This window comes from Talpa occidentalis, unplaced genomic scaffold, assembly GCF_014898055.3.
Source record: "Talpa occidentalis isolate TD23 unplaced genomic scaffold, MPIMG_talOcc4v2.1 talOcc4.11, whole genome shotgun sequence".
NCBI classification, from domain to species: domain Eukaryota; kingdom Metazoa; phylum Chordata; class Mammalia; order Eulipotyphla; family Talpidae; genus Talpa; species Talpa occidentalis.
In genome coordinates this window covers 99,821,805-99,837,941 of record NW_023601104.1, presented here as the reverse complement: position 1 = coordinate 99,837,941, position 16,137 = coordinate 99,821,805, and the positions used below count along the sequence as shown (strand labels likewise).

At 56.9% G+C, this 16,137-nt stretch overlaps 1 protein-coding gene across 1 annotated transcript in view; it reads left to right on the top strand.

Annotated features, from left to right (window-relative positions):
- The window catches only part of RIN3 (Ras and Rab interactor 3), a 116,854-nt gene that overhangs the window by 71,562 nt on the left and 29,155 nt on the right, over nt 1–16,137 (top strand). The window contains exons 4-5 of the mRNA XM_054692877.1: nt 5,449–5,521; nt 10,149–10,240. Of these exons, the coding sequence (XP_054548852.1) occupies nt 5,449–5,521; nt 10,149–10,240 (165 nt within the window). The remainder of the gene's footprint in view (nt 1–5,448; nt 5,522–10,148; nt 10,241–16,137) is intronic.

Here is a 16,137-nt window from a genome sequence, read left to right as displayed (position 1 = left end):
AGGGCAAATAACCACATGAAACAAAACTCAGATGTTTCAAAATGGAAATGAAAACCACAGTGAGGTCTCGTCCCACACCTACTGGAATGACTGAAATAAAAGGCAGTGATAACACCAACCTGGCGAGCCCGGGAAGAAGCTGACTCACGCCCGCTTTGCCAGTGGGAATGTAAAGCGGTATCGCTGTTGCGGAAGTAGTTTGGTGGTTCCTTTGGAAATTGATGATGGGCTTAACATCTGAGCTGGCAGTTGCTCTCTTGGACTTACAGTCCAGAGAAAGGAAAACATTTTCATCCAGAAACCTGTACACAAATATTCACGGGAGATTTGTACATAATAACTAAAAGCCAAATGTCCTTCAGGGAGTGAATAGCCCAGCAAACCAAGGTCCATTTAGGTCATAGAATACTACTCAGCCCTGAAAAGGAATGGGGTATTGACTCATGCAACAGCTCAGACAACCCTAGAGGAAATCATGCTGAGTGAAAAATCAGTCCCTGAGGATATATGCTGTGTGATTCAGCTACATGACATTCATGAAATGGTGTGATCACAGAGATGGAGAACAGATGGTGGTTACCAGGGGTTGGGGCGGGGGAGAGGTGGGTGTGACTGTAAAGGCTGCCTGTGAGGGGCCTGTGGTGAGGGGACAGGGAAATATTTTGAACTCAGTGGTGATTACAGGCAGCTACAAGGGGTGACGTGACATAGTGTACCTTACAACCACCCGTGTGTGCGCACGCGAGTCCATGCGAAGCTCTTTGAGTGAGTTCTGTGAGTTGCACCAGGGTCAGCTCCTGGTTTTGATGTTGTACTTTGGTTAGCACCATAATCCCTAAGGAGGAGGCGGGCTGGGGTGGGGGTGCATGAAGGGCACGTGGGCCGCCTGTCTGTCTCCGCCACCTGCTGTGAATCTGTTAATACTACAAAATAAAATATTCTCTAAATAAATAAATAAAATCCGGAGCCAGCCGTGTGCTCATAAGCACCTTGCCCGGGGCTGGGGGTGACTTGGAGAACGAGATTCACACGCTGTCCCTGACCGGGCAGCTCACTTGTCTTCGTGAGGGATAAAATGTCTTTTAAAAGAAAAAAGTCTCCTCCCAGCTTCCACTTCTCTGAGGACATTTCATTTGAAGCCGAGACTGTAAGTGCGAGAGGCAGTGGGCGCGTGTGGGCCGGCGCCGCTACCTGGCGGGCACTCGGCCGGATGGTGAGTCAGGGGTGACAGATTCCCTTTTCTCTAGGCAGACGCAGGGTCCAGCTGTTGTCGCCAGTCATCACCTGGGGACGCGCCAGGCGCGTCTGACGGGTGCCCCTTCTCTCTCCTCCTCTTTGAAGGAGGAGCAACTCGTTCAGACGGGGCCTGGGGGTCGGCACCGAGGCTTCTGCCGGAGGCCCCGGGAGACGGTCCGCAGTGGGGCCTGGGGCTGCTGCTGCCCGGTTTTCAAGGCCCCCGGCTGAACGGGCATGTCTGTCTGGACCAGCCGCCGGCCGGCTCCGAGCTGCTGCCAAGAGCGGGCACACCCCACAGCACTGGTGACTTAAGGGCAACTGGACCCCTTAGCAGGGGCCAGCTGCGGTGGCGTGGGGGTGCAGACAGGGCCTGTCCCCTGCCCCCCACAAGGCTATGAGCAGGGTCTACAGCAGCGTGAGCTGTGAGGACATGGGAAACCAGGCGGCTTTAGAGAAAAGGCTACACAGCGATTTAGAAAAACTAGGGGAAAAGTTGGAAAATTCTTGTAATTTCTCCACTTGGAGCTCATCGAGCCTCGGTATCAAAATGCCGGACAATCTCACAGAGCAGTGAAACTCGGGCGGCGCTCTGCGGGCCTGCGTCTTTCTCTTTTAATGGCGGCCGTCTGGGGAGGTATTTATAGCTGGGATTCAGTTTCATACAATCTGCTCATTGACAGCGCACGACGGAGCGGCTCTCAGCGTATTCACCATGGTGGAGCCCTCGCCACAATTAATTTAAGAACATTTCCTCACCCCAAAAAGGAAGTCCGGTGTTGCACGACGTGCATGTACCTAATGCCGCTGCGTCGCATGCTTGAAAGTGGCTGACAGGCTATGTTCTAGGCTTTTTATGGCTCAGCACAACAAAAAGGAAACTCTGTGCCCATTAGCCTCCTCCCCTCTCCTTCCCCGAAGCGACCGCTCATGTGCTCTCATTCTCCAGACTTCTGTCTGGTCCACCCTTGATTCCCGCAGCAGCGGGTCTGGTCAGCCCACGGGCCCTGCAGAGTCCTCCCTGGGTGCCTGGCCCAGTGCAGGTGGCCGGGAAGCTCAGACCCACTCCTGCCCCCAGTGAGCCCACCGTCTCCTGGTCTGAGGACCCCGGGCTGGCACCGCCATCTAGCACATCCCAGGATTCCCTGCTGCAAGCTCGTGCGGATTGCACGGTGCCCCCGGGTGCAGCCTTCCCACAAGAGAGAGCCAGACACCTGGCCAGGCCTTGGGGCAGAAGTGGACCTGGAGCTGAGGCCTGAGGGCAGGGAAAGGCAAAGGCCTGTTCTCCGAGCTTGGGGGAACAGCAGGTGCCGAGGCCTGGAGGTAGAGATGAGGGCTGTGGGGTGGGAGGACAACAGTCCTGCAGGGAACGGGTTTCCATCCAGGAGCCATACAAGATGAGGCCCAGGAAGGACAGGAACACCTTCCTCTTGACCCTGCTCCGTGCCGCGATGGTCTTCCTTGCTCAAAGGCTTGGCCGTAGCACCGCTGGCGGGGGAGGCCACCCTGTTGCAACAGCTCCACGGACTTACCCGCCCTTTCCTCCAAGCCGGGGCCTCGTCTCCAGGGGCACTGCAGTGAGGCACCACCCCCTGGTAGAAAGCAGGTGAAGCTGTCCTCTCATGGTTCTCGAGGCCAGAAATCTGAAATCTGAAAAGCTGGTTCCTTCTGGAGATTGGGGAGACGTGTTGGTGCCTCTTCCTAGCTTCTGGGGTGGCTGGCAGTCCCTGGTGATCCTTGGCTTCTGGACACCCCTCTCCGATCTCTGCCTCCCTGTCCCCACGGCCCCGCTCTGCATGTCTATGTCTCATGTCATTACGTGTTTCCTTATAAGGGCCCCAGAGGTTGGATTTAGGGTCCACCCGATCCAGTCTGCCCTCATCCTGATTATATCTACAAAGACCCACTTCCCAAATTGGGAGGTCACATTCACAGGTACCAGGAGAGAGGACTCCAGCATAAATTTTGAGGGGCACACAACTCAACCCACAACAGGGGCATCCTTTGTGCACCCTGTCACCCAGCTGAGGAAACCAGGGCACATGATAGACACTCAGTCACACTCAGTTTGGCCGGGGCGCCTACACACCAGCCACCAGCAGGATGGTGCAGGACACGGGACGCCCTGGAAACTAGTCATCACCCCCACCACCACCACTCAAAGCAACCAGGGATTGTTTACCTCACCCCCTTGCAGTCACCTCAGCAGCAGGATGGTGTGAGGCTGTCTGCTGGGAGCCCCTCAAGTCCAGGGTCACCCTGGAGGGAAGGACCATGAGTTCTGGTGAGAGGTCCAGGACTCTGGAGCCTCTGCCCTCTGGGGTGTCCCTTGAGACAGCTACTTAGCAAACATTCTCTGGTCTCCCAGGCTGCATGCAGGCGCTGTGCTGGGTGCTGTGGGAGACTTGCATGTGGGCAAAGCCCTGGCCCTGTCCTGCAGGAGCTCCGGGTGTGGCCTTGGTGCATTCCCATGATCAGGGTGGGGAGAGGTGCAGACGGGGCCAGCAGTGGGGCCCTCCTAATTCCAAAGAAGCAAACAGCTTTGTGGCTTGCACAGATCTAGTTTGAACAGTAAGCAGGTTATTGGGCCAATAGGAAAGAATTGTATTGGGCCCTGGGCTAAAAAATGAATAAGCCTGGTCCCTGCTCCCAAGAAGCTGATCCAACAAGCCAAGTATGACTAACTCTAAAAGAAGCTTTATATGAGGTGCCAGAGGGCACGGAAGTTTCCTGCTGCATTGCGCAAAGGAGCCTCTCTCCAAGGACAGCGGCTAGTTGTTGAGCATGCCTGGTAGGCACAGCTCGGCTTCCTGTGTACATCGTGGGGGAGCTCTTTATGTTCCCACTTGACAGAGGGGTGCTCGCCCTACCTCTCCTGGCCCAGAGAAGTCCTTTGACCCCAGGTGGGGGTGACCAGTCTGTGTGCCTGTGTAGAGCAGATGACGCACCAAAGGCTGGCACTAGGTGGCACTGTGGGCCACCCCACCCCCACCCCCCTGCCCCCCATTCTCAGAGCCTGGTCATTCCACCCTCAGGCTGGTCATCTGTGGGCATCTGCTGAGCACCTCCTGTATTGTAATCTACTGCATATTTTTCTTAAACTCATTTTTACAATTATTGACATCTATCCTGGTGAGGAACCATTTTTTTTTGCCAGGAACTCATGATGAATGTAAACTTAAAAAAAATCATGTGAACTATGTAGAATAAATGACTCCAGTCACTTGTAGGCATCTGTGAGCAGGGCCCTCCCCTCCAGGATGAATGTGAAAATGAGGCTATTAGAACAGAACCTGTGGCCCGTGTATCCTGGTACACAGATCGCCAGCGCAGCAGGGAGGGTGCTGGCCTTACTCTGGCACCTGGATACAGGCCTGTTGCTGGAGGCTCCGGGTCCTTCCCTTTGCAGGTGGGGGGGCCGAGAGGGGTAACCCCGAGTCATGCTGCTAACCCTAGAGGCCCAGCCCCGGTCCTGCCTCCCCCCGCACAGGGACGCTAGAAGAACTGAGGACATTGGAGCTAAAGTACAACATGCCCGTGTTTCTTGGCCTTGCTGATGCCTAAGAAAGTTCACAGTGGGGATCCCCAGTGCAGGAAGCATCCCATGTTAGGCATGTGGAGCCCAGGGTGAGAGTTGGGACTCCTCGGAAGGATGATGCTGAGTTGTGGGTCCACGGGGAACTTCATGGTCTCCCTCAGCTTCTCTGGAGCCCTTGGGATGGGATCTTGGGCAAATACTTTCATCCTTCTTCCTTGTCAGGGAATTTTGAGGTCTCCCTCACTCTCACCCATGCAGCCAGATCAAATGAGGTTCTTACAAGCTCTTGGGTGAAAGACAGGTGGCCCCAGTTGAGCACCCTGGACAGTGGACCTCTGGAGGACAGGACTGGTAGCTTCCCCCTGCTGGACACTCTCCGACTTCACCGTTGACTGAGGTGACCTTCACAAGTAAATGTTTAATTCTGCTCTTACCATCCAGAGTCTTTATTGTTTTGCCCAAAATGATGACCACCATATTCCATGCCAGCTAGTCCCCGAAATCTCAGTGGGTGACCACTGTGAGGGGCATTTCTCCCTTCCCATGGGCCAGCGGGCAGTGCCATGTGTGCAGCTGTGGCAGGCCAGGTGCTGCAACAGGAGCCCCAGGGCAGGCAACAGACTCAGCCTCCTCCTCTGACAGGGACACTCACCCCAGCCTTTCTCATCTCTCCTCAGTTTTGTACCTGGAAGGCTCGGTTCTTGTGTTTGAGGACATCTTCAGGCTAATCGCGTTCTACTGTGTCAGTAGGTGAGTAGAGCCAGCCCCCAGGAGGCCATCCCTTTCAAGCGTGTGTGGGGCCAGGGGTCTCAAGAGGGCCCCCAGATGGAAGGGTGCAGCCTAGAGGAAGCAGAGAGAGGGGATAACCCCCAGCTTCGCTCTGGTAGGCATGGGGTTGGGGGTGTGGTTTGGGTCTGATGCCTCCTTGCACAGGCGGGTGAGCCCCCTCCCTCACCAGCACCCAGCCCCCCGCTCACACACCAGCATCCTGTGTCCTGGCTTCCAGGACAGCTTGGGGTCCTGTGTGGACCAGACAGGTCCCCTCACAGGGCTTTAAAGGAACTTCCTGTAGGGACACAGGAAGAGCTGACACCCTCCGTGGGAACAAACTTGTGACCATGAAGCAGCTGCTGGGTGGAGAGGGTGTCTGGTAACCACCCTCGGAGCTGCTCTATTTATTTAGAACCGGTTACAGGTCAACAATAACTTAAAAATACATTTGGTACCATATTGGGGCTTTGACAAGGGCTGCCGGGGGGCGGGGCAGGATGTCTGGAGCCCGCTTCTCCCTGCTGCGGAGGGAGGCATCCACGCTGCCAGCCTGCGGGGTAACCGACCCCGGCCAGAACACCCCCCACCCGCCAGGACCCTCCTGGGCCCTGGTGGGCAGAAAAGGTGGCGCTGATAATGACAGCTGCCAGAGGGCTCCCGAGGGCTGTCCAGGCCCCCAGCCCTGTCTGAGGCCCCCAAACACATTCTTTTTAAGCCTGGCATGTCTTCCGTGAAGCAACGCTCTTGTTCCCAAGAGCAGAGTCAAAGCAGATAAAGTTCCCACGTCCCTGATCTTTGCGGGCCACCCTGTTGCGGACACCCGCGAGTCCAGGAGGAGCGTGTCCCCCCAGGCCCGCAAGGCAGCGCTCAGAGGCCCGGCCCTCTGCACGTCACCACAGGCCCAGCGCCCCGGAGACAGCCCCTCCTGCCCTGGCGAGTTCTTACTGAGACGAAGGCACCAAGCACGGGGTCTGGCTGACCCAGAAAGCAGGCGCCCGTTTGCCTGCCCCCAGGAGCTTAGAGAGCCCACAAAATGGTCACAGGGCATGGGGTCTGGCGTGCCTGTACTTGCGGGGGGGATATCAGCCCCAAGGCCACCTCTGAAGTGAGACCCTGGGAGGAAGAGCCCCGCGCTGGGAGTGGAGACGCAGTACCTGGCTGCGGGACCTCAGTGTCACCCCACTGTTCTGGGCCTGCTGCCTCGTCTCTTACGGGGATGACAGCCAGGAGGGAAGCCCGAAGTGCAGGAGCCCTGGGGTGCTGTCCCCCTGCGATCGAGGGGCGGGTGCCGTCAGACCTAACATTGGAGCAGACGGAGCCGGAGCAGAGGGGCTTGTGGGAGGCCTTTGTGTTGGCTGCGAGGCCTGGCCCAGGCGGCTTCTGAGGACAGCTGAGCCCCCAGGTGATAAATGTCCGTCCCAGCCTGAGGCAGGGTCCCGCCGCGGATCCCCCCGGCCCTCCTCCCACAGACCCGTGGGTCCTTGGCGCCCGATGGCCTGGGCTGGGGCCAGGACATCCCCCACAAGAGCTTGGACCTGAGGTGGTCAGGTAGGGGGAGGGAGGTTTCCTCCGCAGGAGGCCCGTCCCCCATGTACCCCCTGCCCCCTCTCCCTGGGAACGGGAAGGCAGCGTCTGCTCCGGGTGCTCACCCCGACCCTGACACCAGCCCCGTCGCTCCCACTGGATGGCGTGACAGCTGTGGGGCGGGTTCCCGGACCCGCTGGTCCATCGTGGCCCGGGAAGGTGGTGAAAATTCCAGTGTCCTGGGCCCCCTGAGGAGTCTGACTCAGCGGGGCTGGGGTTGGGCGCAGTGTCCACATGCAGGACACGCACAGGTATGAAGCCTGCGCTTATAGCCCGCCCGTCTGTGGACCAGGGTGTGGGAACTTTCCGAGGGCAATGATAGTAATAGCTGGGGACTTCGAGGCGTCTGGCACAGGTGTGGTTAGGGCACTTCCTGCCAAGGAGAAAGCAGCAAGGGAGTGGGGAGCCGGACGGGGAAGGGAGAGAAGTCCAGCGAGGAAGTGAGGGCCAGGGCAGCTCCAGAGCATGAAGTAGACCCCTTCCCGGGATGGAGGGTTATCTGCTGTAAGGCCACGGAGCTGGGCTTTTGTACCCCCAAAGCAGCCAGCCACCTTCCCCGACCTGTGGCACACCCTGACATTTGTGGCTCTTCCTGGGGCAAACAAGGCAGGACAAACCTTACCTGTGAGGGTCACGGGTGCCAGCTCACAGGAGCAATCCCCCCAGAGCCTGGGCCACGAGGGGATGTGAGGGGCCTGGGTGGGGTGGCCGGTGTCCACTTGGCCAGTGTCCACTTGGCCCAGCTCCCGTGGAGGGGCATCCAGTAGATGAGGTTTGGGCTGCCCCCTCCCCAGGAGTTCTTCCCCACCTCCAGCGGCCCTGGGGGTAGCTGTTCTCATCTGCAGCCCCAGGGTGCGCTGAGGGTCAGACGCAAGGCTTGTCGGGGCCTGGCAGAGACATGGCGCGTAGCGAGTGGTCCAGAAGCGATCGGGCACGTTCTTACCACTGATGGGGGTGAGGAGACTGAGGCCTCGGGCCTGACCACTAGGTGCTGACCAGACATGAACGCGCTCGTGTCTGGCTCCTGAGCCCCTGTGGCGTCCACCCAGCACACTGTTGCAGGTCTGCAGCCTCGGGGGTGCGTGCTGCTCCCCCGCCAGCCGTCCCCGTCACCTAGGGAAGTCTGGGCTTTCTGGGAGGAAGAGGTGACATTGGAGATGGCGCAGAGGGAGGAAGAGAACTTAGGATGAGGAGACAGCGTGGGTGAGGCCTGGCAGCGGGAAGGCAGTGGGACGCTCAGGAACTCGTGGGGAAGCGGGGCACACCGGGAGATGGGCTACTGGGAAGACCACGGCTGGGAGCAAAGCAAGGGGAGAGTGGAGACCAGCCGGGCCTCGGCTGGGCCGCGGCAGCCCTCCCAGTCCTATGTGGAGGTGCCTGTCAGGGTAGCCTGGGGGAACTGATGGGAGGGCAGCCACTGCAAAATAGGGGGACTGGGGGGACCTAGGGGGGCCTAGGGGTTCCTATCCTGGACAACAGGAACTTGAACACACTCGGTTGTTCCGATGCCCTTGCTGCACACTGGGCACTCTGCTCAGCCTCTTACGGGGATCGTGGGCCCCAATCCTCAGTGCCCTGGGGTCGGGAGACAGTGGCCTCAGAAAGTGGGTGCTGTTCACTGAAATGAGTAAGGGAGGGAGTTGCCCCGTAGATCTGCCAGGCACCCAGCCGGTCACTAAGCTGCTTCCCTGCTTTCCCTGAGGAGGGCGGCAGGAAGAGGCCTGGCCTCTGCCTTTGAAGGAGGCTGTTCCTGTGTCTCGGGCTCCCTTCCCAGCTGCCCCAGCCGGGAGCCGCCATCTTGCCTTGCACGGTCCTGGGTGTTGGGCACAGGAAAGACGCCTGGCGCCACTGCTCAGACGTCCCCAGAAGGGCCCTTGACTGGCTCTTAGGAAGAGGAAGCACATCCCCATGAGGTGCTTGTGCTTGTGCTGTTTTCTACATCCCACCATTTAATCGTCAAAACCACCCCAAGACCGTGGTGCCCATCAGACCCAGAACTGCGGGGAGCATCACTCCTGGGAACGGCAGAGCTGGGGTCTCAACTGGGGCTGTCAATCCCAGAGTCCATGGTGACTTTCTTTTTCTTCCTCTTTCACTTAAAAAAAATTTTGACCAAAATGAGGTTATGTTTTTTTCCTTCTACAGAGATCGATTTTCAAAACCACAGAATCCCTCAGAATCCTTTTGAGGTGTTGCTGGGGGTGCCATGGGCCGTTGAGGGGGGCTCTGGTATCACTCCCATTGATGGGGCCTCCCATCCTGAGAGCACTTCCCAGGTCACCCCAAAGCTTCCCAGGACCAGGAGCGGGTGCTGAGCCCCCCGGGGAAGGGAGAACTAGTCTGTACCAAAGAAGTGGTGACTGACGTACGTGGTGTATAATGTCTTTCACTCTGCGGGTCACGCCTATCAGGGGGTGTGTTTTAACACGAAAGCACATTTGGTGTTTGTCCAGGCTCCTGACACAGAGCTCCTTGGGATTTCCCCCACAGTAGGGGTGTCTTTCATTATCCTGAAGGAAATTTTCCACTCACACTAGTGTTTATACTAACGAGGTGACTGAGGGTGGGGCCATCATGGCACTGGTGGCAGGAAGACCACGGGACTAGAGGATGGGACTTTCTGCCCCTCCCATCCACCTCCCCGCTGGTGACCACATCCAGGAGCTGGCAGGGGGCACCGGAGAAAGCATAAAAGCTGCAGGCCCCTTACACCCACTTTACCCAGGATATCACTTTTAGCAGAAGCTGCTGGGCTTTCCACAGGCCAGGAAAACTGGGAAGAAATGAACCCCCCATTCCCCAGAAGGGTCTGCTTTACCCAGAATACGGCCTTTAGCGCATGGCCACCCCTGTGGGCCCCACCTGACTGGAAGCTCCGTCAGCCTCAGAGCTCTGCCAGCAGCCAGCGGGGTTGCTGGGGTGCTTCCCTTGGGGGCTGTGGGTTTGGGGGCTGTGGAACCAGGGAATGGACACCCATGATTCCCCGCCCCAGCATGACCTCTGGCCACTCATGTCTCCACAGAGATTTACTGCCCTTCACACTGAGGCTGCCCCAGGCCATCCTGGAGGCCAGAAGCTTCACGGACCTCGAGACCATCTCCACCCTGGGCCTGGGTAAGTCTTCTCCAAGAGGTCAGGGAGGAGGCAGGGATTTAGGCAAAGAGACCCCAGAACAGGGCCTCCCCCGTGGCGCAGCGGTTGAGCGCTGGGTTGCAAAGCTGCCCGCAGCCTCTGCAGCGCCGGTTCGATCCCCGGCTGCTCCCCGGCCACCGGAGGAGGGTCCCGCATGGCGCGCAGACCTCTCCTGCCGCCCGCTGCTCCCCTCAGCAGTGTCCTTCGGTCCTTCTGCCTGCTCTGCTCCCCGCTCTGGCTCTGGTGAATTCTCTCACCCTCCCGCGCTTCTGACTGTACCCAGTGCTTGTATAATAAATGAAAAATAATAAATAAATAAATCTTAAAAAAAAAAAGAGAGAGAGAGACCCCAGAACAGTCCCCTGGCCCGGGAACAGAGGGGCCGCCTCAGGCTGGCACCAGGCTGGCTCCTGAGACCCGCTTCTTCGGAACCACCCGCACGCCTGCCCCAGCCCTCGTGATGGGGAGATTCTCCCAGTGTTCAAAGCAGCACCTTTTAGCTGCTCTCCAGGGGGCCTCACGCACACCCCTGGCGGGTCTGAGGCAGCTGGGGCCCTCAGGCCAGCACGGCTGGTTACCCTCACAAGTGGCTCCGGGGGATCTGGAGAAAGGCCAGAATCCTCCTCCGTGGCACAGAGCCGGGCATCTCAGCCCCAGCCTCACCCTTGGCAGCAGATCAGCGTGAATGCGATGGCAACTCCCTCTGCCTGCCCCCTGCCCAGCGCTCTCCCCCGGACCCTCTGGCCGTCTGAGGATGAAGAGGGGCGGGAAAAGAAAAGAGAGGCAGAGACAGACGCTCCTGCCCCCAGCCCTGCACCCATAGGAAGCCCGCGTGTCTCCTGAGCCCCCTCCACGAGGGGAGCTTTGCTGGGGCTGTGAGGATGCAGCCAGCCAGCACCCGCCTCTGCCCAGCCCCCCGGCCAGCCCTGAGGAGGCCCAGCCGGCCCAAGTCCGCAGCCGCTGGAAGCCAGGCTGGCAGCCTCTGTCAGCTAGTCAGCACCAGAGAATTTCTTTTTTTTTATTTACAGTATCCCTTAGATTTTATTTTTTTAATTAATTTGTTAAATGAAGTACCTTTTTCTCACATCCTTGTTAATTTTTTGACGGCACAAGGTTTCTCCCCTCGGGTGTGGCCACTGCAGTTCTCCCACCACCAAAGCACCCACAGTCCATCATCAAAGCCCCTTGTGCTCCCCCCGACCCCTGCTCTCACATCTCTCTCTCCTCTACCCTCCTGGATGCCTCAGATCTATGGTCAGCTTTCAGCTCTTTTGTCTTTGACCCTTTGTTTCTCTCTATTCCACATACAAGTGAAACTAGCAATATTTATCTTCCTCCTTCTGACTTTTTTGCTCAATATAATCCCTTTCAGCTCCATCCATGTTGCTGCCAGTGGCAGGAGCTTATCCTTTTTGATTGCTGAGTAGTATTCCATGATGTATACAGACCACATCTTCTTGATTCACTCATCTGTTTTATGGCCAAGGAAACTGAGGCAGGAGAGCCTAAGGAACATGTCCAAGGTCGCAGACCACAGCAGAGCTGGCTCTTGGGCTGTGGCGCCCACCCCCCCTCTCTTGCTGCCCTGGAGCTCTTCACCCAAGCCTCTTAGGGTCACTTTTCAGTTGATATTGAGAATAAACACTGAACTTTGCCCTCAGATGGCATGGATTGCATTCATTGATTGTAGCGCCCTTGGGAGACATTGTCTTGTGCAATCCTGTGTCCCTGCCTTAAAGACACAGCAGAGAAACTAGTCCCTGGCGCCCCTGGTGGGAAAGAAGCCAGCTGGGATGTGCACCAGGCATGCATGGCCCCTGCGCTGCCCTTGGCTGCCCCACCACCTTCTCCGCTCTATTTGCAACAGGCAGTCCATGACCAGTTTTAGGCCAAGTTGGGAGGGCAAATGAGATGCACGGCCTGGGTCTGGGGAGGAGCACTCAGAGGAGGGGTTGCTGTGCTGTAGCCCTTAACCCCACTGCTGGGTGCAGGGGGGCATCCCTGGGACTGTCGGGGTCCCCTGCAGGTCTCTGGAGGATCATGGTTGCCCCTAAGACCTAGGGACATGTTGTATTTGAGACAAGCTGCTGCTGCTCCTGGGAGAACCACTTTCCTTTCTAGACTAGATAATCCCTTCTCTCCTGGGGGACTTGACCTTGGTGTGATGAGGACGTGGGGGAAGGAGGTGCAAGTCGGGGAGTCCGCAGCAGTTCAGATTGTCTGTCTGCACTTAGTCCTTGAGCAGGGGATTTAAATAAAACCTGGGTATGTTCAACTTTGGAACTAGAAGGTTCTGAGCAGAGCTGGTATCCTACCCAAGGGGTGGCGCGACAGAAAGTGGGGCTACCTGAATAGTTGTTCCCTGGAGCCCAGGGGTTCATGTTTCAGTCCAGGCCCTGAATGGATGGGGCTGCAGAGCAGAGAGCGCAGCTGGGCCAGAGGCCTGGGCAGCAGATGCACGGGCTTCGGCTCTCTGACCTGCTTGTGCAGCGGTGACCATAGCTCTGCAGATAGCGGCTTGTGCCACGGTCCAGGCATTGTGCCAGGGCCTCATGTGATGCTTCAGCAGAGCCCTCAGTGCAGAGAACCTGAAACCTATGCAGACTCCCAGTGGTAAGAGGGACTTAGTAACAGGACACTGGGCTCCTCCAAGAAACAGAGCAGGAAGGTCACATGGCTTTGTGGGGAGCAGCAGCTGTGCCTTTGCACACACCTGTCCCCTCAGCCTCCTCCTTAACTTGCCGTCCCTCTCTGCCCACCTGCCAGGCTCCAGTCACAGCCCTACCCCCCCACCCCCTCCCACCCGGGCTCTCACTTGGGTTTCCCTGGGAGAATCAGGATGATCGCTGGCCGGCGTGGTGATGGGGTGCCCGTGGGCTGGGTGTCACCCTGGTACAGCCCGTGTTTCAGGGAACACTGAAAGGAAGTGGCGGGCAAGCCCGTCACGTATTCACCACGCAGGCCTGATCTCCCTTGGTTGTCGCACAATCCCGTTTCACAGCTGAGGGAAGGGAAACTCAGAAGGGCCTAAAGGGCTTGCTCAACAGCAAAGAGCCTGACGTGAGATACCCGGGAGCCTTGGCATGCGCTCAGCGCGGGGCCAGGCGGGAGGCCACACAGCACGTGTGACGTGTCCAGAACAGAACAGGCAACTCTAGACCGAAAGCAGACGTGTGGTTGCCCGGGGCTAGGGAGGGGGTCAGTGGGGGGACTGCTCTGTGTGTGGAGATTCTTTTTGGGGTGATGAAAATGTTCTAAAATTAATAGTGGCAAATACACAAAAGAAATAACCCAAATCCCGGGCTGTTTCTTAAATGGGTGCGCTGTCCAGGATGTGACGTGTATCCCAATAAATCCCTTACCCAGAAAGGAGGGGGCCTGAAAGGGACGGAAGGACTTTGGTCACTGGAAGGTGACAGAAGCGGCATCCAGGCCTGGGCTCAGAGACACCCCACCACACCCCCATATCCCGCCCTTCCCACGTGCTTCCAGCACCCCCAGTGGAAGCCGCTGGTAGTGCCCTGCCTTTCAGGGGGTCTGTAAGGACGGGGATGGGGAGACGAGACCCCTGACCTCTGCCTCACACCCCATACCTGCTTCTCTCTCATTACAGCTTCTTCTCACTCTAAGTCCAGCCTGTTGTGTTTGGTCTTGGGTTTTTTCCTATGGTTTTTTAAAATGAATTAATTCCTTCTCTTGCGTGGTTGTGGTCCCCACAGCTCTCTGGCACCCCCTCCCCTGTGGCCACCCCTCCCTGGGTCTCCACCCCTCCCCTCCTCCTTTGCTGGACGCCTCAGGTCTCTGGCCAGCTTGCGGGTTTGGACTTTTTCTTGACCTTTCGTTCTGTTTCTCCGCCTCACACATCCGAGGAGCCCGTCCTGTGACGGTCTTTTTCCTTCTGACTCACTCAGCCCCCAGCGTCCCTTCCAGGTGCATCCATGCTGCTGCAACTGCCATGAATTTGTCCTTTTTCCAGCCGTCTGTGACTGTCTGTGGGCTGTCTCCGTACCTTGGCTAGTGCGCGTAGTGTGGCAAGAAATATAGCAGTGAAAAAAATGTAGTGTCTTGCGTCCTCTGGGCTCTGGGTAGATTCCTAGGAGTGGAATCGCTGGGTCATAGGGTTCCATTTTGTTGTTGTTGTTGTTCTGATCCATTTTTGGTGTCCCGGGAGACTGCACACAGCTTTCCTTCGTGGCCGGCGTACGTCCCCCCGGAGAGTAAGAGGCTTCCTTCCCTCCCCCTCCGCGCCAGCATTTGTGGGTTCTGGTTTTCCCAGCGTGGGCCCTTCTCGCTGCAGCGAGGTGGTGTCCCACGGTGGTTTGGATTTACCTCTCCCTGGTAACTAGTGATGTGGAACATCTCTTCATATGCCTGTTGGCCATTTGCGTTTCTTCTTTGGAGAAGTGTCTCTTTGCCCATTTTTTGACTGGGTTGTTTGCTCTGTTTTTGTTGAGTTGTGCAAGTTCTTTGTAGATCTTTGGTAGCCATCCCTTCGTCTTTGTAGATCTCTGCGACCGTGTGGTGTCCCAAGGCTTCTCCCATTCAGTAAGACGTCCCTTTGTTTTGATGATTGTCCCTTTTGTTGTACAGAAGCTTTTCAGGCTGATGCAGCCCCAGCTGTTCATCTTCTCCGGTGTTGTCCTCGCTTCTGGAGAAGAATCCCCAAAGGTGTTTCTGAGGCTTATGTCCTGGAGTGTTTTGCCTGCATTTTCTTCTATCTATTTTATAGTGTTGTGTCCTATAATCAAGTCTTTTATCCATTTTGAGTTGGGTTTTGTATATGGTATACGTATGTGGATGTGTGTATAGGAGTCTAGTTTCTTTTCTGGCGTGTTGCAGTCCCGTTTTTGGAGTTGGGTTTTTGTTTTTTTTTAACCAACAAGATTCAAAAAGGATGAAGACGGAACTCAGCCATAACCCCACCACCACTACAAGTGTTTGGGGGGTGGGGCATCCCCTCCAAGCATTACTATGCCCACACACTGGGGAAAGTGCGGTTTTGTATCTTGCCATTTTGCTGCGTTTTGTTCCAACATTTTTAACCTTTCCATTTTTCCCTAGAGCCGAGAGCTAAGGATCTCGTGAAGGGTAAAGATTGAGCGGATTTTCAGGCCATCTGACCAACTTGCCATTGAAATAGATTCCTGGGGCATATGTGTTTCCTGTCAGTAGTGTCAGCAATGTTATTTTTCTGGCATTCTGCTCACCTTTTACAAATGGAGTCAAATGTGATGAATCTCTGATTCGGTCACGTGCCTTGCCAGGCAGACAGGGATCAAGGCACTGGGGCAGCACCGGGCTCTGCAGTGGGTAAAAACACAGTGTTCTCTCTGGAGCTGACGATGTGGAAAGTCCAAGGATGGCCTTGGAAAGCCACCGTTCCAAAGGGCAGGCTGTAGGGGGCCTCCCTGGTGGCGTAGGGTTTTGTCTAGCACTATGCTGCTAGGGCCCCAGTTCGATCCCCAGCCAGGGGGTGACCCACACATGGCACAGCAGACCTCTCCTGTCTCCCCGCTGCTCCCCTCAGCAGTGTGTTTCAGTCAGTCTGCCTGTTCTGCTCCCCACTCTGTCTCTGGTGAATCCTCTTACCCCCATCCGTCTCCCCCAGCCCCCTGCTGCACCTCTGGCCTGCACCCCAGTTCTTCTACTCAAAAAAAATAGGCAGACTGTGTAGATACCTTGGACTTCAAAGCTTGGATTTCAAAGGGAGATTGGTGCCACAAAACAAACGTAGAGGGCAGCTCAGCACTGCAGTCTGTGCGGGGGGGCTGGAGGCGCGCGAGGACCGTGCGGCAGTGTACGGAAGGGAGGCGCGAGCAGAGTTTCTCAGGCACGTTTGCCGTGTACAGAGCCTTAATCTTCCAAAAATATGTAGTCAA